The sequence below is a fragment of the Nannobrachium achirus genome (assembly GCF_963921795.1).
Source record: "Nannobrachium achirus genome assembly, chromosome: 8".
Classification (NCBI taxonomy): Eukaryota; Metazoa; Chordata; class Actinopteri; order Myctophiformes; family Myctophidae; genus Nannobrachium; species Nannobrachium achirus.
The window spans coordinates 7,583,647-7,607,771 of NC_137817.1; the positions used below are offsets into that span (position 1 = coordinate 7,583,647).

The 24,125-nt window shown below is 43.2% G+C and overlaps 1 protein-coding gene across 1 annotated transcript in view; it reads right to left on the reverse strand.

The window, feature by feature from the left end:
- The window catches only part of dync2h1 (dynein cytoplasmic 2 heavy chain 1), a 557,731-nt gene extending 533,813 nt beyond the window's left edge, over positions 1-23,918 (reverse strand). The window contains 15 exon segments of the mRNA XM_080731168.1: positions 1,031-1,126; positions 2,197-2,392; positions 4,554-4,729; positions 5,174-5,298; positions 6,525-6,636; positions 7,111-7,224; positions 7,748-7,882; positions 9,163-9,249; positions 9,888-10,033; positions 11,241-11,385; positions 11,874-11,992; positions 13,344-13,476; positions 14,640-14,813; positions 17,172-17,391; positions 23,823-23,918. Coding sequence (XP_080587294.1) covers positions 1,031-1,126; positions 2,197-2,392; positions 4,554-4,729; positions 5,174-5,298; positions 6,525-6,636; positions 7,111-7,224; positions 7,748-7,882; positions 9,163-9,249; positions 9,888-10,033; positions 11,241-11,385; positions 11,874-11,992; positions 13,344-13,476; positions 14,640-14,813; positions 17,172-17,354 — 1,941 coding nt within the window. The 5' untranslated portion in view covers positions 17,355-17,391; positions 23,823-23,918.
- Between the last annotated feature and the right edge of the window lie 207 nt (positions 23,919-24,125).

Genomic DNA, 24,125 nt, shown 5'->3' on the forward strand with positions numbered 1-24,125 from the left:
GCGTCATTCTACCTACCGGCGAGAGTACTGGCGAGAAAAGTAATCCGAGTAAATGTAATCGGAGTATGTCCTGTTCATTTCGCGAAAATCTTTTCTTTCAGTCAGGACCGTTTTTTATCATTTCTAAGCCACAGTGTTTGTGTTACGGCAGGTAGAAGAGGCTGCCGTTTTGAAATGAAAGTGATTTAAAAGCTAGATTAGGAGAAAACATCACTTTTGTGCAGCCGGTAAACAGGAAGTCAACGAGCCACACAGCACGTCCGGGTGACGTAATTGCGCGCTGCATGTTGGGAAATGGAGTTTGTTTCATCACCGCGGCAGCCAAGTGCAGTAGCTACAGTACAGTATAGTTTACTGTACAACGCGTCAAACGCGTCGTGGGCCTCCAGCGACATCAAAGAGATTGGCTTGTAGACACCACGTGGGCACCCGATGTGTTAAGGGAGGGGCGCTGTTGCACACACACACACACACACACACACACACACACACACACACACACACACACACACACACACACACACACACACACACACACACACACACACACACACACACACACACACACACACACACACACACACACACACACACACACACACACACACACCACCGCTCAGTTCACACGAGTGTGATTTTTTTTTTTTTTGATGGGCCTTGATGACGTTGAAACGGCCGATTTGACACTGCTGAAAATAGCCAATCTTGTGCTATTTTGGGTAGCTGGGTCTCTTCTCCACTGGAACCGCCCTAACATTTTAGTCTAGTTTTTGTTTGTCGATGAAATGTACAGTATATTTAGTCTCAGTTTCAGTCATCATAGCTTTGATTTTATTTAGTTTTCATCTGTGAAAAAAAAAAGGCAGTCGATGAACATTTTCCGTCATACAGGCTAAACGTGAACTTCTACACTGTTTGCGATATTAGACGTTTATAGCAATTCAAAGCCAAACGTCAATCCTGGCACAGCTTTGGTTTTACTAGTAGTGAATTTCAGCTAAACAGGGCTACAGAGTAGGCGGTGTTGTACCTTGATGACCTGTTCAAAGGACAGAGCGAGGCCCAGCATCATGGGTCGCTGAGAGGGAATCATCTGCTGGTCGATGGTGTTGTAGAAATGAGCCACCTGCAATAGAAACCACACAAATACTAGTGAGGCACTGTGAGCCTGTAGATGTTTTGTACAGCCAAAGTATCAAATCTCTGCTGTCGGGCCGAAACCTCCTAACTTCAAAATATTCAAATTAGCTCAAGTGGAGTTAGGAGGTTTTGACCGAAGAGCTTTTTACTACTTTTCATTGCTTCACTATTATTTTAACCAACACTCCTAGCCCTGATATATGTAGCCAGTTTACAGTTTACAGTTTAGGCATTTAGCAGACGCTTTTAATCCAAAGCGACTTACAATAAGCAAATAACATCACAATAATGAACAAGATAATATGTCAGAACATCATCAACAATATAACAAATGCAAATGGTTATCTATCTAGAAAAAACACAGTAAAATCAAAGTTCTAAAAACCTAAAGACAAAAAACTAATGCTAACTAGCTTCATGTATGGTCACTGATTTTTCTGTAGTGCTAAGGGTTTAGGTGGAGTCTGAAAAGGTGAGTCTTCAGTCCACGACGAAAGCTAGCGAGTGAGTCCGTTGTTCTAGCCCTATATGCCAAAAAATCTAAAAACTAAAAAATTAGAGTTAAGAGGTTTTGGCCAGACAGTGACGAAATCAGGACCCGAGGACCTGATTCTACAAATTGTCTTCTAAATCCTTGCGGTTTTCTGGAGAAAAGAAAACGTATGTTTCTATGTCAGTGGTGGTCAAATGTGGTCAAGGACACCTAGAATTGTGTGTATTTGACCACGGACCCCCATCTCAAAATATGTTGTTCCAGGGACCAAGAGAAAGAAAGATTTGCGTTACAAATGTTCGCTTTGAAAACATATACATTCAAAGATTTGCACAAACGTTCAGGATTTTTCAAAAATACCAGATCTACAAGCTAGTATATCTGCTATTTTTAATAGTTAAAGCATAAAGAAATGTGGGTTAGGTTAAAATCTAGAGTGACACGGATGTGTTCCAGGTATTAAAGGTTTAAAGTGGTTGAAATTACTGTGATGTTTTATGTACACTTTTCACTAGGGGCCCCCATAGCATGTGTGTATGGCATAGCGTGGTGTGTTCTCTCACCTGTTTCAGAACGATAGCCTGTCTGTAGAACTTGTCGGCAGTGTTGGCGGCCTGCTGGATCTTGGCCGGGACGGGGAAGCCCAGGGCCGAGAGCTGCCTGACCTCCCTGAGCAGACTGACCAGTCTGTCCGAGTACTGGATCTTCAGCCGGCCGTCCGTGTGGTCCAGGTCCATCACGCGGTTACTGGCCTGGAGGCTGGAGAGACGATCAGAGAGGGGAGGGGACGATTAGCGATGTTATCGTTTATCGTGATTAAAAAAAACACTCGCGATAATCGTATCGTGGAGATTTCATTTATCGTGATATCGTCCTCCGTCATGCACTGGGATCAATCCACCTTTTATTTGCCAGGCTGCATATCCGGTACCATTTAACCCTCTATTAGTAAAACCTACTTAAAATATGCGTACTTGTTACCGTATTTTTTTCACTCTCTACCAAATCTCTTTGCCAAAAAATAACCGATCTACAAGCTCACAACACGTCACAACATTCATTACGCTCGTCACGATTAGCTCATCTACATTTGCAGGTGTGAGAGAAAAGGCACTGCTGAGATTCGAACTCAGGATCTCCTGTTTACTAGACAGGCGCTTTAACCAACTAAGCCACAGCGCCACATGTGACCTCTCTGGTTACAGAGTGTGAAATGGAGCACCAGGAATGTGGTTTCAGATTAAACCTTATCTCCATTTGCGGGTGTAAAGGTGTCTCCACACCAAACAGCCTACAGGAGACTCCTTTTGACTGTACGCAGACTGCAAAGAACTGAAAAGAACTGCAAAAAAAAAGCACTTTTCTTTTTTCAGCCGACGCCGACTGTAGTTACTTTATGGCAGTGTTGCCAGGTCTGATCGTTATAAGCGACTTTGATCCTGTTTTCCTATAATGTTGCTAGCTGTGGGTTGCTTTTGTTTGGGCTTGTTTCTGAGGTGTAGTTGCTTATTTGGCCTTGCTTTCAACATTCTTTTAGAAAATAGCTAATGTAATAGAGCTCAATAGCTCAAGAGCTCACTGACCGCAGGCACCAACATGCTCAGTTTTCCATCGACGGGTTCCGCCAGCCCTATCGACGGCAAGCGCCTCTTGCCGACAAGCTCCCGATGGCTTCCTGTCGGCGGCCTGTCGGCAAGAACGCTTTCAGACGACGATTCGTGGGAGATTCGGTGCGGTTAAGACCTGCCTTAAGAGAAAAGGCACTGCTGAGATTTTAACTCAGGATCTCCTGTTTACTAGACAGGCGCTTTAACCAACTAAGCCACAGCGCCAGGTGTTTCCCTGGGGTTCTCAGCACAGAAACTACAGCGAGGGCAGCAGGACACTGAGCTATCTTTAACACGGACATTTTTAAGGCAAGACTCATTCTGCTCCAGCACTGCAACAGTTAAGTTGACTTTTTTTGTTTAAAGGGATATTTCACTTTCCAAAATATTTGGGTAATTTTATCGCTTTAGGGAGCACCCCGGACAGTTTTTAAGTGGCTTGAATGATTCTGTATTTAGATATTTGATATTCATCTTATCAGACACATCCCCTTCTTATACAAACATTGTAAGTGATAATGGATGTTGGGGATATTTTGATTATCGCAATAATATCGTAAATTGTGATTTCTTTGGTCAAAATAATTGTGATATTCATATCGTCCCATGACATGAGGCTCCAGCGCACCAGTGTCACTTGTCCTGTAAGCTCTATATTCTGACCGTAATCATGGCTATAGAGCGGGGGTCATCAATACACACCATTATAATGTTCTTATTTTGTATCGGGCAGATTGCAATCTCATTAATAAACAGACTTATTGTACTCCGTTTTCTCTCCTCATATTTGGCTTCACGTCTTTTACTTTTCAAAATAACTCAGAGCTCTTAATTATAAGCAGGGTTCCCACACATTTTTACCAATGAATTTCCAAAACCTTTCCAAACCTTTCCAGAATATTTAACTAAATTTCCAGGACTATATAGCGCAATAACGAGTCGCTTACTCCTGTGTGCAATGCCCAAAGACAGGCAGTGTAGCAAAAATAAAGCGTGCACGCTGCGAACGCACCGTGGCGTGCATGCGGTTTGTGCACGATGGACACTCACACGCCCACGTCAAAAGATAAGAAAATCGCGGCAGGGAATCCACAACCTCAAAGTCGATTTATGGTGGAAGTAAATGAGTTAACAACATCAATAACCCAAAACAATACCTAGCAATTTTTTCCAGGACCTTCGATCAATTCCAAAACCTTTCCAGTACTGGAAAAATATTTTTCTAATTTAAAAATATTTCCAGGAATTTCATGACTGTGGGAACCCTGTATAAGATTTAAAGATCCTATTTATCACACGCCACTGTTTCACACCTGACTCCAGACTTGGGGTCGGCCAGGCCGGACAGCGTGTCTCTGGACCAGTCCTCAAAGTGCTCCTGCTCGTAGGCTCTGAGCAGCTCCAGCAGGTCGTCACAGAAACGCAGGAAACCCCGGAACCCCGACAGGTCCGAGAGCAGCGCCTCCGCGATGCGGTTGGAGTCCTCCACCTAAAACATGGAGACAAATAATACACACAATCAACACACACGTTTAGTATACGTTTAAGTGGTTAACGACCGGGAACGCCATCTTTGTTACATTAGATTTTCACCACTTTAACTATTACAAAAATGGCAGATCTACATGCTCACAGCATGGCAACGAGTGAAAATAGCTGATCTACATGCTCACAACGCCTCGCAACATACTTATAATATACGTACTTGATACAGTCTTTTTTTTCACTCTCTACCAGATCTCTTTGCCAAAAAATAGCCGATCTACAAGCTCACAACACCTGCGTCGCAATGCGTTGTAGATCTGCTATGTTTTGGCAATTAATGCGATAATATCGTAAATCGTGATTTCTTTTGTCACAATAATCGTGATATGACATTTTCATATTATCCCATCCCTAGCGTGCAAACACGTGCACAAACAAAAACACCTGCCTTGTGTATGAACTGTCGGACCCAGACGATGTTGTTGACGACCTCCGGAAGGTTCCGGCCAATCAGAGGGCCAGACTTGTCTCCTGGGGCGCCGTGGCAACGACTCTCAAAGTCACTCCTCAGTCCTGAGGTCATGAGGGATGGACACAGGGTCAAAGGTCAACCATGGACACATGGCATCCATGACTCTACAGCATCTGAAGTATCTGAGAAGCGTGTATATACAGTAGCTTAAAGGAGTACTTCACCCCCAAAATGACTTTTTTTTCCTATTGATTAGTCACGCCATGGAGACTTGAGTTCAATAATATTTTTAGTTTTTTGTCGCATTCCCAAGACAAAAATGTGATAACAATAAATTTACCCCCATCCGGAATCAATGGGGGTAAATTTACTCGAATCAAATTTTTGTCTTAGGAATGTGACAAAAACCAAAAAATATTATTGAACTCTACTCTCATAGCGTGACTAATCAATAGGAAAAAAAAGTCATTTTGGGGGTGAACTACTCCTTTAAGGCAAGACCCAAATTCAGAGTGAACATTTTTAACTCAAATATTTGCTTCTGGGGGTCCCTGGATCAAAATAATATGACATGGGGGTCCGCGGCCAAATACATATCATTTTGGGGATCTTTCACATGACAAAGTTTGAGAACAACCGATATAGGCGGCATTGGCTCAGGGGTAGGGTAAACCGCCATTAGAACACAGAGGGTTCCCGAAGGGTTCCCAGTTCAAATCCAGGCTCCCCCACAGTTAGTGTTGAAGAGTCCTTCAGCAAGACTCTGAACCCTAGTTGCTCCGGTGAGCAGGTTGGTGCCTTGCATGGTTTCCACTGCCATCAGCTTATGGGTGAATGTAGTGCACAATCTATGAAGAAGTTTAATCTGCAACAACGTTTTATACCACGGGAAAATCCCAGTTGGGCGGTGTCACAGTTGGGCGAACAGACTGTAATTATTGTCCACGACATTGCAAGCGGCGCGAAGGCTAGCGGACCTTGGTCCTGCTCTTCGCGCCCGAGCGCCGCAGGCGCGAGTGCCCGCGAAGAGCGGGCCAGGGCCGCGTGGCCGGCGGAGCGCCGTGCGAGTTACGAAGCCGTGGTGAATGCAATCGTTATATTTATGCCCAGGCCGTAAGGCCTGGGCAAGCCCACGATAAACGCATGAATGGGATGAAGATCGCTTGCTTTACAGTCTGTTCACCCAACTGGGACACCGCCCAACTGGGACTAGCCCTTATACCACATGTAGTCCCTGCTTCATCTCCGTCTCAGCTAAGGGGGGTCTTTGGTCTGAAAAAATAAACTTTGTAGACGACTGGTGTAATGTTCTGTGAGTGTAGTTTACCCTTGTTGTAGTCCAGCAGTCTGGCCAGCAGCGTCTCTCTCTCTGACTGCAACTCCTTGCTCACCGTGGGCCGTCGGATCAACTCCTTATGCTTCTGGAACACCTGCAGGAGCTGGGACACGCACACACACACACACACACACACACACACACACACACACACACACACACACACACACACACACACACACACACACACACACACGCACACACGCACGGTTGTATTACTATACTTGTGAGGGCATTCACGTTTTAGGGCAGAGTGTAGAAAATTACAGAAAAATGATTATAATCAAATTATTCATATTATTATTATTAGTGTGCCCTCATAGGGCAACCAGACTGTAGTACTTGTCTGACTGTATTCCTTCCATCCTTCCATCTTTCCAGATAAACGTTATTTCGCCACACTTCTCTTAGCTAGAACTACTGGGCTACTTGCAGTGTTTCATAGAACTAATTTTCTTACAAAGAGACAAACCAAGCTGAAGTGGAGTGGTTTTAGAGCCACAGACTGTGTGTGTGTGTGTGTGTGTGTGTGTGTGTGTGTGTGTGTGTGTGAGTGAGTGAGTGAGTGTTTCACTACCTGTTGTGGGTTGTCTTGTACGTCAGGAATGTAGCTCTTCAGTCTCTGAGCTACTTCCCGCTCCGACGGCGCAATGGAGCGCTCAAACTGGGCGACTGCCGCCTTCCACAGAGGCTACAAAACACACACACACACACGCGCACACACACACACACACACACACACACACACACACACACACACACACACACACACACACACACAAAGATATATCAGTATTAGCCAGTATGCCAGTCTGGATGTCTATCCAATACCACTAAATTCATCACAACTGTTTTTACACTCTTACTGTTCTAATTACATCATTATTTTAATAACTTGAAGCTGCACTTTAACAATTATTATTTTTTATTTTTTATTATTATTATATCAGTGGTTCTCTTCTTTTTTCTTTTTTTCATTTCAAGGACCCCCCCACCCAACGAACCCTGAGAACACTTTGAGAAATGTAGGCAGGCTCTTTCACCAGCTTAGCTCTACTCAGCTAAACTCCTGTGCACTTCGTACCTGCGTACCGAGACCTAGACTTGCATAGTTTGTACGGAAAATGCCTATTGGCAGGTCTGCTTTTTCCACCACTGACACCCACACCCACACCCACACCCACACACACACACACACACACTCTGCGTGCTACCTCAGTGTAAGGGTTGTAGTGCAACGGGTTGAGTCCAGAGAAGGGCTCAAACACACGGCCGGGGGTCAGGGCCTGCTGCTTGCCCGCTGGGAGCAGACGCAGGAGCTTCTCGTGGACGGTACGGAGAGTCAGCACCTGATGCACACACACACACACACACACACACACACACACACACACACACACACACACACACACACACACACACACACACACACACACACACACACACACACACACACACACACACACACACACACACACACACACACAGAGACAAGGAACTCAGACACAATCAGTGAGTCAAGGACCCCCAAATTGTTTGCGACCCAAGGTCACAGTTTAGTATGAGAAACGGCACATCATGTCTCCGACCCGGCCGGCCGTCTGTATGTCTGTCTGGAAATGTACGCTTTTTTACAGACAGGTATCTCCATATATGGGAAGACCCCCAGAAGATAAGATTAGTGTAAGAAGAGGGGGGGAAAAAAAGAATAGTTTCAAATGTTTCCAAACATTCTAAAAATGGAATACCAGCTCGCTGTGAGCTCGTAGATCTGCTGTTTTTGAATAGTTAAATAAGTAAATGGTTAAAGTGGTTAAAACAATTGTGACGTTATGTTAACTACTTATGCTGTGGACCTCTATACACTTAAACTTTATGTTGGTTTGTTTACTTTTGAGTGAGAAAACAATATTGCACATCGAGTTAATCATCTGGGGACCCCCCAAAATAATTTGGGGTCCTGCCTGGGGATCCCGACCCACAGGTTGAGAACCACTGTGCTAGGGGACTCAGGACGCCCTGTTGAAGACCCCTTCTTAGGGCAGAGTTTCCCAAAGGGCCTAGGCCAGACGGAGCTGGATATTTCATATATCCCGGTTTTTCCAGATATCCACATAGAAAAATATCTAGGTCCACACAACAAACATATCTAGGTCTAAAGGTCTAGAGTCTAGAGTCCCCAGACCTCCACTAGGGGGACAAGCACACACAAAGTAAAGTCTTCAGAGATATCCGTGTTCCATGCCTACACGGATCCAGTGAATCGGATATTTTTCAATGTCTTCACTTATTTATCCGGTTTCAGAAATATCCAGTTTCGCGGCCGAAATATCCAGCTTTGTGCAGCCTGTTGACAATGCCTTCCGGTTGGTTCCAAGATTTCTAGCGGAAGTGTTGCGTTTAACGGAAGTTACGTTAGGGGAAAACCGGGGAAGCTCACACGGCGGAAGTTGAACACTTTCTGCCTTATATTGTCACCAGGCTTATCTCTTCACAGATGAGTAAAGCCTGGCTACACGAGGCTAAGTTTCGTGTGGCTGCAAGCCCCAACCGCACAAAGAAATGTCTAGCTTCAGAAATATCCAGCTCTGTGTGGCCAGCACCTTAGATTTCAAGGCCCAAGTCTCACCTCGTCCAGTCTCTGTGCTAGACAGTGCAGGGTTTGTGGGCGGTGCTCCTCCCCCTTCCAAGGATGAGGGGCGTGTCTCTTCCACACCTGAGGAAAGTACAGATCAGCGACAGGTTCTATTGGTTCGTTTGTCTGTCGGCGGAAAGATTGAAACAACGGCATATTAACCAGGGACGTGCTGGGCCCATGATTCAGCCTGGGAAAAAGAGTTGGAGAGGCCCTCATTGCACTATAGAGAGAGATCTCTCTCTATAGCGCTGCTGCTACTCAAAGATTTGCCATTTCAGATCAAGTGACAAGCCAGTGGGCCAATTATTGTACATGAGTTGTATTTTGTCGTTGTCGGGTGGAAACCTTGTATGTCCAAAAATGATTTAGTGAACTAGTGAAAACCGCCGATCTACAAGCACACAACGCCTCGCACCGCGAGGCGTTGTGTGCTTGTAGATCAGCGGTTTTCACTACTTTTGTGCAACGGCCTTGTATGGTGAAGCAGGGCTTTGCTTTGCGAAAAAATTTATACATTTGAAACTTGGAGATACAAGGTTTCTGTCTGACGGTGACGATTTACTTTGTTGGCCGCCCAGCCCCCAAAATGGAACGAAGGCCGACATTTTATTTTATTTTTTTCCTAATGAACCGGCCGTTCGGGAGTTGTCCCGCTTTTCCCAATGGCCAGCACGTCCCTGATATTAAGTGAATGCTGTGGTTAAATGTGTCGGTACCTGTTTCGTCAGGTGTTCACAGGCCGCCACCCACTGCTCACAGATGACGCCGCCCACTTTCAGGTTCTCCCTCACCGAGACAAATGGCTCCTCCAAAACTTTAACACCACTCAGCTTCCTCTGCACATACCTGCCCAAAGTGTCACCTGACACGCACACGCACACATTCAGAACACACACACACACACACACACACACACACACACACACACACACACACACACACACACACACACACACACACACACACACACACACACACACACACACACACACACACACACACACACCTTTTAATTCTTTATTTTAATCCACAAATTACAATTAATTTACAGGGAAACAAATATTAACGGGTTTGATATTTCATGGACACTTCATGGATATACATAGCACCTTCTTCTCCACACAGACAAATTGCCCATAACTGCTGAAACAGAGCAATATTTTGACAGCTGTTTGGCCTTGCTCTTTGTCATGCTGGCGATTGCCAGACCACTCGTGGTCAATTTATGTACATGACCCAGGCTTCCAAATATGAGTATAGAGAAACGACACCTATACCCAAGATCTGTTATGATTTCAAGCAACGGTTGGTACTTAGAGTGCTTGTCTTGGAAAGCCTGGTCCATGTACAGGTCGAAAACACAACCCACCTCCAAAATCAGAACCTCTCTGTGTCTGGGGTCAACAAAAACACACACGCACGCACGCGCACACACACACACAGTTATAATCATGTATTGCTCGTAGTAGTCCCTGCGGCCCACTGGGCCTATCATCATTTCGGACCAGTTGATAATAGTGACTACGTTATAAAACATTTATAAGCATTTACTAGCAGTTTGAAGACAATAAACGAATCATGAGCAAACCGTTTGTTTACATGTGTACATTCTAATTAACACATGGGCTGACACCAGGGACCACCCAGAAGCAAATATTTGAGTTATAAATGTTCACTTTTAAAAAGATACAGTATTCAAAAATCTCAATTTTTCTAAAATAGCAGATCTACAAGCTCTGCTATTTTTCAATCGTTAGAGCATTAAATAATGCTAGGCCTAAATGGGTTAAATGGACAAATGAAGACGGAAGGATGTTGCCACTTGAGCAAAAAAGAAAGTCGGACGGGCTGGGTTTCATGTTGGGGTTGGTGGTGTTCATGTGCTCACCGATGACTAGGGCTGTCACGATTATGACATTTCACATGACGATTAATTATCACTCAAATAATTGCGCACGGACGGAACCATTCGGTGCCGTCCGTGCGTCCGTGTGGGAATTTATTGACCACACGGCGTCCGGTCGCGTCCGGCCTCCAAAAGCGCTACTGATTGTGACAGGCCTACTCACCGATGACATCCATGAGTCTGAGCATGCGTGCCTCTGGGTAGGGCTCCTGGTCCGTCTGTCTCCACACGTCATCCAGAACGTCTCTGCTCTGCTCCACCAGATCCACAGCATCAGACAGAGACAGGCCGTCCAGACCACCGTACTCCTGAAACACCACACACACACACACACACACACTAGGGCAGGGGTCTTCAACAGGGGGTCCGGGACCCGTAGGGGATCCTCAGAGTTACTACAGGGGGTCCTCCAAATCTTTGTGTGATAGAAATCTTTTTTTCTCCTTTTTGAAATTAATGCAGTCCCAAAAATAGCATATCTACAAGCTCACAACGCCTCGCAGCGTGAGGCGTTGTGAGCTTGTAGATCGGCTATTTTTGTCAAAGAGGTTTAGTCTAGAGGGGAAAAAGAGCAGACTAGTATAGAGTGAAAGGTCACGTTTATTCAGTATTGACAGTGATTAAATATCTAAAAACCCAAATTGACATGAATCCAAAATACACTGATGATTGTGCTGTCAAACGATGAAACTATATGGAATCTTTGAAAAGGTTGTGGGGGTCCCTGCTTCATCTTTCTCTCAACTAAGGGGTCCTTGGCCTGAAAACGTTGAAGACCCCTGAAATACACACTGACCTTTTCTATGGGTTTGAAGAGACTGCAGAAGAATGCTGCCCTCTCTCTCACACTGCTCTTCTCCTCAGACGCGCACACATCTGACCAGTACTGGAACTCATCCGTAGGGGTCAGGATACCTAAACAACACAGTATGCACGTTACTTAATATGGATGTGATGGCATTTTGCATTATGCATTATACATTTGCAAGTGTAAAGCTATAATATTCCCTGGTCCAAAGCGGTCTATCACTAGCGTTTTTCACAGAAATTATTCTTTTTAAATATATGTATATAACACTCCAATAGATTCTTACCAACTCCAAAATACTGCAACTGACTAGCATTCAACTAGTTGTTTGACAGAACATTGTTTGACATAACTCTCCCCAGTGTTGCCAGGTCTACTTATTATAAGCAACTTTTGGGCTTGTTTTCCTGTAAAGTCGCTTAAATATTCATAGCTGCTGATGGCTTTTGTGTGGGCTTGTTTCTTGAAGTGTATTTGCTTATTTGGTCTTACTTTCAAGATTCCTTTTTGAGAATAGCTGATAGGGCTCAAGTGGTGAAAATGGTCGCTTCTTTTTGGGCTTGTTTTCATAGAGCTGGTCACTTCACTCACAGAATCTGGCAACACCAGATTTAGTCGAAGAAGCGCTTATTTGTTATACTTTTCATTGGTTCAATATTTGTAAAACCTTTACACAGATTTAAAGGGTGTTCAATATAGGGGTGGGCGATATGGAAAAATACAATATCACAATATTTTCACAAGCTGTATCACGATACACGATTTTATCACAATTCTTTTTCGCATTCTTTAACACTTTGACAGCCTTGCGAAATATACCGGACATCTGAGCAAGGAGTCTCAGCCAGACCGGAATTTACCGTACTGGGTCATTAAAAACGAAATAAATGATTTTTATCCGAAAATCGGCGATCGTCTAACCTTCCCTAGTCACCGCTCGTCCATCGATAGCGCATGGCTCCTCTGACATGAAGCGGAAGTGACGTCAGGTCCTTTCCCTGCTAAAGCTTCCCAGCTCCCATCCATTTATGGTTTAGACGTTAGCATTAGCATAGCTGGAGTGCTAGGGGCTAAGTTAGCGAAAATGTTCACATCGACTGTACAGTCATACTTGGATTATATGCGCCCACATTTACGTGAACGGATCGCGCACGCGAAACGCACGGGGAGAAGATGCCTCGGCCAAAACCGGCACTCTAAGCCAATGCAGATCGAGCCATTTCGCTGTTGATTGTGGTGAGAATTACAATGGGGGCCGTGGTGTTGTTGGGGGGATGATATTGCGCTGATATTGCGCAGATGGGTCTTGTAAAATGAATGCTGTTCAGATCATAATATAATAGAAATTTCACGGCTAATCTACCAACAAGCCATTCTAATTCGGCTTTAAAAAAGAAAAGAAAAAAAATGGAGACAGCCCGACAGCGACCAATTATGGATGTGCGTGTAATTACTCACCCAGCACGTCGTCCTCTTGGCGCCCCCTCCTGGAGGAGGTGTGCGACTGGCGAACGACGGAGCCCAGGCCCAGCTCCAGCTCGCTCAGCAGGCCTGCCAGCTTGGGGTCAAACACAGAGCGCCAGCGCTCATCCTGGGAGGAAGAGGACAACGTTGCTTTCTTTGTTAGAGGACAACTTAGTTTCTTTACAACAAGGGTTCATATTTTAGATAGTCATTAGAGAAAAAGAAAAGGTGAGTTTTCAAATGTTTTCATTTACTTCTTTCTATCATTTTAGTGATTTTAACGATTTTGATTTGCATGCATGCCCCCAGGTTGGGGGCATGTAGATCGGCTATTTTCGGCAAAGAGGTTTGGTGTAGAGGGGGGAAAAGAGCTGACTAAGTACAGAGTGAAAGGTCAAGTTTATTAAGTGTTGACGGTTCAAGTGGTTAAATATCTGAAAACACAAATTGACATGAATTCAAAATACACTGATGATTGTGCTGTCAAGTTTATTAAACTATATGGAATCTATGAACAGGTTGTGGGGGTCCCTGCTTCATCTCTCTCTCAACTAGGTGTTGAAGACCCCTAAACCAGGGGTTTTCAAAGTGGGTGACGGGGCACCCTGGGGTGCCGTGACAGCAGTCCAGGGGTGCCGCGAGATAATTTGATAATAGTTGGAATTCATTTGGACACTTATATTATATATTTAGTATCATTTTAAACTTGAAATACAATGTTATTTTCAGTCAGTTCTAACCAAAATGTCTATTATCTCAACGTTTTCCTTGCAACATAATCGCTAAAATATGCTATAAATATGAGGTGCTGGGAGTGAAAATTATGAATATAATGTAGGGGTGCCTCGGATGAAAGAAGCTGTGACCCCCAAAATAATCATATTTTAACTGGGACCCCCCCCCCCCCCCCCCCCCCCGACCTTACGAACACTAAGAGTTGAGGGATTACATTTTGTATGACACGGTTATATTGTGAAAATAGCAGATCTACATGCTCACGCGTTGTGAGCATGTAGATCTGCTATTTTCTCAATTTCGGCCTCTAGTATTTGACAATTTGGCCAATGCTTAGTTTGTCATTTTAGAGGTATTCAAAAGTCCTTTAATTGTTCACTTTAGAAATGTGCAGATACCCTCAACACACTTAAACTTTATATTGGTTTGTTTACTGTTGAGTGAGAAAACAATGTTGTACATTAAGTTGGGGGACCCCACAAAATAATTTGTGGACCCCTCTGGGGGTCCCGACCCACAGGTTGAGGACCCCTGCCCTAAACGACTGTTGCTCACCTTCAGAAGCACTGGGGCAAACACCTGCCTGACGGCCTGGTACAAGGTGCTGACGGGAGACTCCAGCATGGAGGAGACCAGCAGGTTGTGGTGAAGGTTTTCTTCTGTGATGACCGTGGGCCGCAGCTTGAAGAACACCAGGACCGCATCGTTGCTGTCCCCCGACGCCTCAATCTGTCACAGATGGATTGGATAGGGTAACCGGTCACTTCGCCAAAAATCCAACTCGCCAAATTGTCCAGGCTCATTGGGCAGGCTTGTCAATGCTCCTGGATTCGCCAGGATGATTGGCAATTACATCTACTATGTTAAATATTTTCTGGGGGAGGACCCACAGATGATGAGTCATTATTAAGGATGTCTTACTTTGCTTCAGTCATCAAATTTGTACACCTACATTTGACATTTTAAGGCTGAAATTGTACCCATGCTTGTAAAGCAAGCCTGATAAAAGTATCAAACATGCACAAAATTGAACAGAACACAGGAAAATATATATCTGTTAAGAAGTTTTGGGGGGAGGACCACCAGACCCCTGTTGGGGAGTTCCGCACACCCCCTAGGCCTACAAATAAATCTCCTGGATTCACCTGGACTGACAGTCCAATGTTGACAACCCTGCTCATTGGCTAGGTGTCCTAGCAAGTTGATTTGGCGAGTTAGATTTTTGGTGAAGTGACTGGTATTCATTGGATAGACCAGTGTTTCTCAACCTTTTTTCTGCATGGGCACACTTTTCATGTCCCCAGAATCCATGGGCACACCAACATAATACGGAGGTGTAAATATCGTCACTGTCGGGAAGAAACCTTGTATCTCCAAGTTTCAAATGTGTAAGTTTCTTCGCAAAGTAAAGCCCTGCTTCATCATACAAGGCTGCCGCACAACAGTAGTGAAAACAGCAGATCTACAAGCACACAACGCCTCGCACTGCGAGGCGTTGTGTGCTTGTAGATCGGCTGTTTTCACTAGTTTAAATCATATTTAAAATGATAAATACAATACTGGCTTTCAAGCAGTTTCAAGGGGCACACTTGACCCTTCTCAGGGGCACACCAAAGGTCCCCACCCCAGGCACAGTGGTTGAGAAACACTGGGATAGACGACATTAAGTTACTTTTAATTTATGATTTTAGAGGTATTAAAAAGACCTAGAAATGTGCAGACACCCTCTATACACTTAAAGGGATATTTCACTTTAAAAAAACTTTTGGACATTTTATCGTCTAATCGGGCTTTTATGAACACCCTGAACAGTTTTTAATTCACTCAATATTTAGATTTGATGGAAATGTTACCAGGCCCTCCAGGCCCAGGGCCTCTCCCCATACACACCCATTGTAACTTCAAACTCCATTTTAACCATGATAGATTCATTAAAAACACCCATTATTCTTTCTGGTGACTCATAATACCATCCTAATATGTGAGCAGGCTGTTTTTTTGATAACCTTTTTCATTTATTTTGAATAATGTTTTAACTCATTGAATGCCCTTTTCAAGATGGCCGCCAAGTACCAGGATGCCACGTTCCTAAATTTCTAGTGCACGGATCAATTTTTAGTGCACGGATCGTGCACGCCCATGCACCATATATGCACCATATGTGTAGTACTTTTTAGCAGCTTTCAAACAAACAAATCCGCTTGGAAATCCGTTCAGGCATTCATGAGATAGAAGCCTTCAAAGTCAGACAAAACAAACACTGCCACCTTCCTACATTTCTAGTGCACGGATCAATTTTTAGTGCACGGATCGTGCACGGCCATGCCTAGATCATGCACCATATGTGTAGTACTTTTTAACAGCTTTCAAACAAAAAAATCCGCTTGGAAATCCGTTCAGGCATTCATGAGATACAAGCCTTCAAAGTCAGACAAAACAGCCATTTTTGACATTTTGAAAGATGTGTTTGTTATGGGGCTAAACATGCAATTTCGCAATTGCGATCATGCCTAATACATTTGAGGCATTTTTAGAAATTTCTTTATAAAAAAAATTTTTGATTTTTTTTTTTTTTTTTTTTTTTCAAAATGGCTTCCAACTCGGGAAACTCGGGCTGTGGCAGCCTGGGACTACTGTAATAACTCGGGAAACTCGGGCCTTGGCAATCAATGAGTTAATATATTTACTTTTTCCATTTTCCCAAAGAATTATTAAAAATAAATGAAAAACGTTATTGAAAAAACACGGCCTGCTCAGTGAACCTGTCATGGTTAAAATGGAGTTTGAAGATACAATGGGTGTGTGTGGTGAGAGGCCCTGGGCCTGGAGGGCCTGATAACAGTTACAAATATCTATTGAATCAAACAAATTAAAAACTGCTCAGGGTGTTCATAAAAGCCTGATTAGACGATAAAATGACCAAAGGTTTTTTTTAAAGTGGAATATCCCTTCAAACTATATGTTGGGTTGTTTACTGTTGAGTTGCACAATGTTGCACATTGTGGGGACCCCCCAAAATTATTTGGGGACCCCCCTTGGGGTCCCGGACTTCCGACCCACAGGTTGAAAACCACTGGGTTAAGTTACCTTGTTGGAGAGGCGCAGGTCGGCGTCATGTTTGGTGACGGCCAGGACAAATTCATTGGCGTCGTCCAGGAAGTTGTTGAGCTCCGGACTGTCGGCCAGCGACGGCGACGACTTCAACGCGTAGAAGTTTCCCGCCGTGGCCAGGACGAAGCTCTTGCGGACGTCGTCCGTACCGTGCGGCATCTTTCAGCTCAGGCTCAATGTCGTGATGCCGAGGAACCTGGAGAGTATAACGTAAGTTCCTTTTAAAGCTGCAAACGGTAAGTTGCATCTGTCTATCTATCTATGTATATCTATCTACCGGTATGTAGTGTATGTGTGTGTGTGTGTGTGTGTGTGTGTGTGTGTGTGTGTGTGTGTGTATATATATATATACACATATAAAATTCAAATACTTTCTTTTTTTTGTGTATTTTCATAAAGAAATCAAAGAAATTCCATGAATTAGAAAACAAATGTTCAAAAAGTAGTGAAAATAGCCGATCTACAAAGCTCGTAGACCTGAGCTTGTAGATTTCTTTCCCCAGGCAAACGTCTCATTTCTCTTTTGGGTCACAGGCTAAAAACCTTGGGAACCACTGCTCTACGGTAGTGGATATGATGGTGACGCTGAACCTCTAGTGTCCTACAAAAGGTATTTGTAGGGTCTCATTTTCAGGTTTCAGGGGGTCCCCAGCTTGATGATTCATAGTTGGGAACAAAATGGATTGATGCTCATTGGTCTGTAACTTTGAGAGTGCACAAATTGAAGCAAATGAGAGTCCATTTTGTTCCTTTTTTTTATTTTCTTGTTTAGATAAAACTCTATATTCTGAAATTAACATTTCTTTAGCCTCAATAGTGTGGGCAGTAACTAGGGTCTCCCTGTCTCTCCAGCTCTTTGGTAAACACTAAACAGATATTACATTTCCAAGACGGGATACCGGTTCTATCCAGTCAGAGAACACTACAATGAAAATGTATTAGCTTCCGGTTCCAGTTTAGTCATTTATTTGTTTCATCACTTCCAATGTCACTTGTTAAAGGAGTAGTTCACCCCCAAAATGACTTTTTTTCTATTGATTACTCATGACAAAAATGTGATAACGATACATTTACCCCCATTCGTTCCGGATGGGGACCCGTTTCGAAACGGGTCCCCATCCGGAATCAATGGGGGTAAATTTACTCGAATACAATTTTTGTCTTAGGAATGTGACAAAAACCAAAAGATATTATTGAACTGTACTCTCCATGGCATGAGTAATCAATAGAAAAAAAAGTCCTTTTGGCGGTGAACTACTCCTTTAATCCTATGTGAGTTCTCTCTCCTGACTGGATGAAATGTATATCTGAACCTGAAAATGTAACCATTTTCTGTTTGAGTCATAATTGACCCTGATTGACAATTATTGAGTAATTAACAGGCCATCACCTAGGGAACGATTGACAACGATGATTGACACCTGGCAATCAGCCACTCAGGTCTGATGGCTACAGGTGTGTGATTCATTCAGGTTGAGGGGAAGTTCAGTGTGTTGCTGGCAGCAGCAGCAGCACACCACACCACGACAGCAGCACAGTATGTTTCCTACCCGTCTTATTTATGTTGTAGTTATTTAAGTTTTAAGTGGCTCGAGTAGGAGCTCAGTAACGTACAGACAAGGCTCTCTGCGAGTATTCCACCTCCACGCCAGTGAAGTCCAGGGAGGAGAATTAAGACTAGAGCCTTCAATTGTTTGGAGAGGTTTGCCATTCAAAAACCTTCCATGTGCCTTTGAATTCGGGTAACCTGTGGCAAACACTATCTAGACTCATGAACTATATAAGGAACTGACTTTGTTTTTTGAAAAAGGAATGTATTTGTTTTCATAGCAAAGGTGGTTTTGAATTGGTAACCCATTATAACCCCAGTTCTTTGAAAGTTATATTTTGGTTGCTATTATTAAAAAGTCAAGATATCAAATTGGAAATGCGTAAAGTAAAGTAAGTAAAGTAAAAGATGAGTACCTCAAAATTGTACTTCAGTTCTTGAGTAAATGTAATTGGTTATTTTACACCACTGTCTACAGTAGACGCAAATTGCAACACTAGATTTTTCTTTGTTTAATCTGTTGAATCTAGAGTTGCAATAACTCCCATAGGCAGCCAATGCATCAAGACAGTGTTTTGCCATCTGATTGTATAAAACAACGTCAAACTCAACCAATATTGAGGCTCTATGGAAAGCTTGGAGTATCCTCTTTATATCTGCAAACTGTTTGTTTCATAAAAACCCAGCATAGACATGCAATGAGCTACTTTCTGTCAAGAAATTCAGTTCAGGTGATTATCTGGAGTTTGGAAGCGCTCATGGGAAGTCACTCAGTGGTCCTGTGTACCAGATGGTTCTAAATGTCAGATAGCCTAATGCAGGAGGCAGCGGGACATGGCGTTATAGAAGACGAGCGCTTCCGAAGTTCAACACTTAGAAAAGAAAACATGTCTGCTCGGATTTATTGACCGATATAACTCATAATATGCCTACGCTGGGTTTTTATGAAACAAACACTTTGCAGATAGAAAGAGGATACTCCAAGCTTTCCATACAGCCCCAATATTGGTGAGTTTGATGTTGTTTAATACAATCAGATAGATAGCAAAAAAGCTGTTTTGATGCATTGGCTGCTTATGGGAGGTATTGCAACACTAGATTCAACATATTAAAAAAATCTAGTGTTGCAATTTGCGGCTAGTGACATTTAGAACCAGGTGGTACACTGGACCGTGAGTGATTTCCCACGAGCACTTCCAAACTCAAGCACTTAGAAAAAATAACCTGAACAGAATTTCTTGATAGAAAGTAACTCATAACATGTCATGTTTATGAAACAAACACTTTGCAGATACAGTAGAAAGAGGATACTTCAAGCTTTCCATAGAGCCCCAATATTGGTGAGTTTGACGTAATTTAATACAATCAGATATAGCAAAAAACTGTTTTGATGCATTGGCTGCCTAGGGGAGGTATTGCAACACTAGCCGCAAATTGCAACACTAGATTGTTTTATACTCGGATGAATCTAGGGTTGCAATACCTCCCATAGGCAGCCAATGCATCAAAACAGTTTTTTGCTATCTGATTGTATTAAACGGCATGAAACTCACCAATATTGGGGCTGTATGGAAAGCTTGCAGTATCCTCTTTCTATCTGCAAAGTGTTTGTTTCATAAAAATCCACCGTAGACAGGTGATTATTTTTTCTAAGTGCTGGAGTTTGGAAGCGCTTGTGGGAAGTCACTCAGCGGTCCTGTGTACCACCTGGTTCTAAATGTCACATAATGCAGGAGGCAGCGGGACGCCGCGTAAATAGAAGACGAGCGCTTCCGAAGTTCAACACTTAGAAAATAAACCATGTCTGCTCGGATTTCTTGAAAGAAAATAAATTATAACAATTCTACGGTGGATTTTTCTGAAACAAACACTTTGCAGATAGCAAGAGTAAATTCCAAGCTTTCCATAGAGCCACAATATTGGTGAGTTTGAAGTCGTTTAATACAATCAGATAGCAAAAAAAACGTTTTGATGCATTGGATCCCTCTGGGAGGTATTGCAACCCTAGATTCACAGTATAAAAAAATCTAGTGTTGCAATTTGCGGCTATTGCAACACTAGATTCAACCAATTAAAAATCATTATTATGCATTATTTGTGCTTTAACTATTGAAAAATGGCAGATATACAAGCTCACAGCACTCAGTGCCACGCTGCGAGCTTGTAGATCTGCTATCTTTGAAAAAACGTGAACATTTGTGCAAGTCTTTGAATAAATGTTTCTATGTCAGTGGTGCTCAAACTTTTTCATGTGAAGGACCCCCAAAATGATATGTATTTGGCCACGGACACCCATCTCAAAATATTTAGTTCCAGGGAGCCCCCCCAGAAGCAAAATTTGAGTTACAAATGTTCGCTTAAACAATACATAATATTCAAAGATTTTGCACCCATTTTTTACGACTTTTCAAAAAGAGCAGATCTACAAGCTCGCAGTGCGGCACCTGTGAGCTTGTATATCTGCTATTTGTCAATAACTAAACTATAAAATAAATAATTAAGGCCCCTCCACCTTGGGCCCTAGTAACTCAGTCCCACTTTTCTTCCCCTTGTGACGCCCCTGATTGTACCAGTAGGTGAAGGGGAGACGGCATGGACTTTCAAGGAACCCTGGACAGTCATCCATTCCCAACTCCAACAAAAGGTATACAGGGTTCTCACGATTTTGCCATTTTACATGACGATTAATTGTCACTGAAATAATTGCGATTAACGATTTAACTGTGTTTTTGTTGTTGACAATTACATTTCTGATTGGCTTGTAGGCTTTAAAGTTGCATATGGCAGATATGATACATAACCTAAATATACAAAGAAATGACTGACATATTTGACAAATTTATACTAAAGAACATTGATAGTGGAAATGGCCGATCTGAAAGCTCTTGTGAGCTTGTAGATCTGCCATTTCCATTATTTTTGAAAATATTTGAAAATATATGAACATTTTCCATGTAAACGGTGACAAAATAATTGCCATTATGTCAAATAATTGTGATTAGACGATTATTATGTAATAAATGTGAGAGGCCTACTAGTGACCAGTGAGCACCACACATTTGGTCTCTAATGTGAGGCGGCTGGGTTTTGTCTGCTCTGCAGTGTATTTATGTTCACCGTTAGGTTCTGTGTCCCTACAGTTTGTCATCAGTACACAGTGCCCTATGAAGCCCCATATTGATGTCCTTTTTAAATGAAAGTCAACCTATTGCCCCTCTGAAGAATGGGGAGGTAGCAGGTAACTTGTCAACATTTGGGCCGTGGACCCCTTACGGTCCTTGAAAGTGTTCCAGGGGGGCCAATGCATGCAGCCAAATGATGGCTTGGAAATTGGAACCAAATGGACCTTTATGGCTCTGAAGGTAGCCTTGTGTCTTCCATCTTCTCCATCATTCACTTCGAGCACAAGATGTGTTTGGAGTGAATGATGGAGTCGGGTGCTCAAAGCAAAAACCCCTTCATTCATCCGAACATTCACCTTGCCAGCCTAACTCAAATACTCCTCCCGCAAAGACGCTTCTGCCAACGACCCATGCAGAACATACTGAAATATCTATTTCCTCTTGTGTTCATATCAAAATCTAAGCCTGTGCTCTATAAAGGACGGGCACACAAAACATCACAATCCATGAATACAGTATGAAGCAGACCCTAATTGCCTAATAAGTTACCATATTGGACATACATGTCGCTGTGTGTCCTATCGGACATATAACACACAACAAACAGTTAACCATGAACATGTTGTTCATTTGTTGTCAGTCTTAGGGAAACCACGACTTCAAGTGATTTTACAAGTGTGCCCCCCCTGCCTACTCTAGTTGAATAACCCTGCTCTATACACACACTTTGTGTTTGTTTGTTTGTTTACTTTTGAGTGGGAAAACAATGTTGCAAATTAAGTTATCATCTGGGGGACCCCCCAAAATAACTTGGGGACCACCTACCCTCCCCTGCCCCTTCTTTGTATATACTTACTGTTTGTTTTGAATTACTGTTTTCCTTTTTTTTTGTTCTCATTTTTATTTTTATTAAGGAAAACAGTAATTCAAAACAAACAGTAAGTATATACAAAGAAGGGGCAGGGGAGGGTAGGTGGTCTACTGCATAGTACTGTGTTCTATTCGTCTGTCATTCAATGTTATATGAGATACTTAAATGGTTTCCTGTGGAAATAAGCTTAGTCTTTTCATGGATCTCCTTTTAGTAGACCTTGTACCAGTGAACTGTACCGTCATGAAACTGTACCTTTTCCTATGCAAACTTCTAATAAAGTCTTCAATCAATCAATCAAACCTAGCTCTGGTCCATAGTGTTAGAGGACTCCTCTAAAAACGCTATGGACCAGAGCTAACTGACCCCCCCTGAGGGGGTCCCGACCCACAGGTTGAGAACCACAGAGTCCTTCTAACCAAACACGCTGGCACACATACGTAGCTAGCGTAACTAACCAGGTAACTGCGTAGTTTGTTTGCAACGCGCCTTTAGCATTTGGCGTTAGCAAGCACGCTAACACCACACACAGTGCTGTATGATTAGGGTGACCATATTTCCAGCCACTGAAACCGGGACGCAAAACACTGTTGCCTAAAACTGGGACCCTAAAAGCAATGCGCACGTTACCGCGCACGCACGTGCCCATTCTATAATGATCGTGCACGCGCACACACGCACCGCAGGGTTGCAAACAGGCAGTGAGTGATTGACAAACAGGCTCAGCGTTGAATTCAGACACGCAATGAATTTGTTCCCGTTTTCTGATTGGTTAGGTGAGCAATGTTTTCATGAAAAGAACATGATAAATGTCTATGCAACCACTGAAAACAGCTACTACTATTGTATAGTATGATGTAAAACCACCAGATATGAATGTAACCAGAGGAAGAGCGGGACGCTGGGTTTTAACGGTTTTTAACGGACAGTTTATATGGCTCAATAGCGAGCAGCTGCTTGACTAGTTTTGGGTCACAGAAGTGGATTTTAGCTTTAGCTTTCGCTAAAAAGTCAACGTTCCTTAACTGGTAGGCTACTATAGATGTCAAATGCAGGTGCTGATGCTTGATAGAATGTTTGCATACCGTTAAGGCTGCAGAATAACGGCTGATATGAACTCTAGTCGGTCCTGAAGCAGCGTGATGATCAGTCCCATCTGTTGCTGCTGCTCCTCGCGTCCCTCCGTGTCTGGTCTTTGCATGGGACGGGGACGAAGCTGGCGTAGTCGCTATGGCAACGGCGTTAGGACGGCAGCAGTGTTGCCATGTCGGCTTATTGTAAGCGATGTTGGGCTTTTTTAATGTATGTATTTATTTTTTCTGTCTCTTGCAGTCGCAGTGGTGGAAAAAGTAGGCCTACTCACATTCTTTACTCAAGTATCAATACTG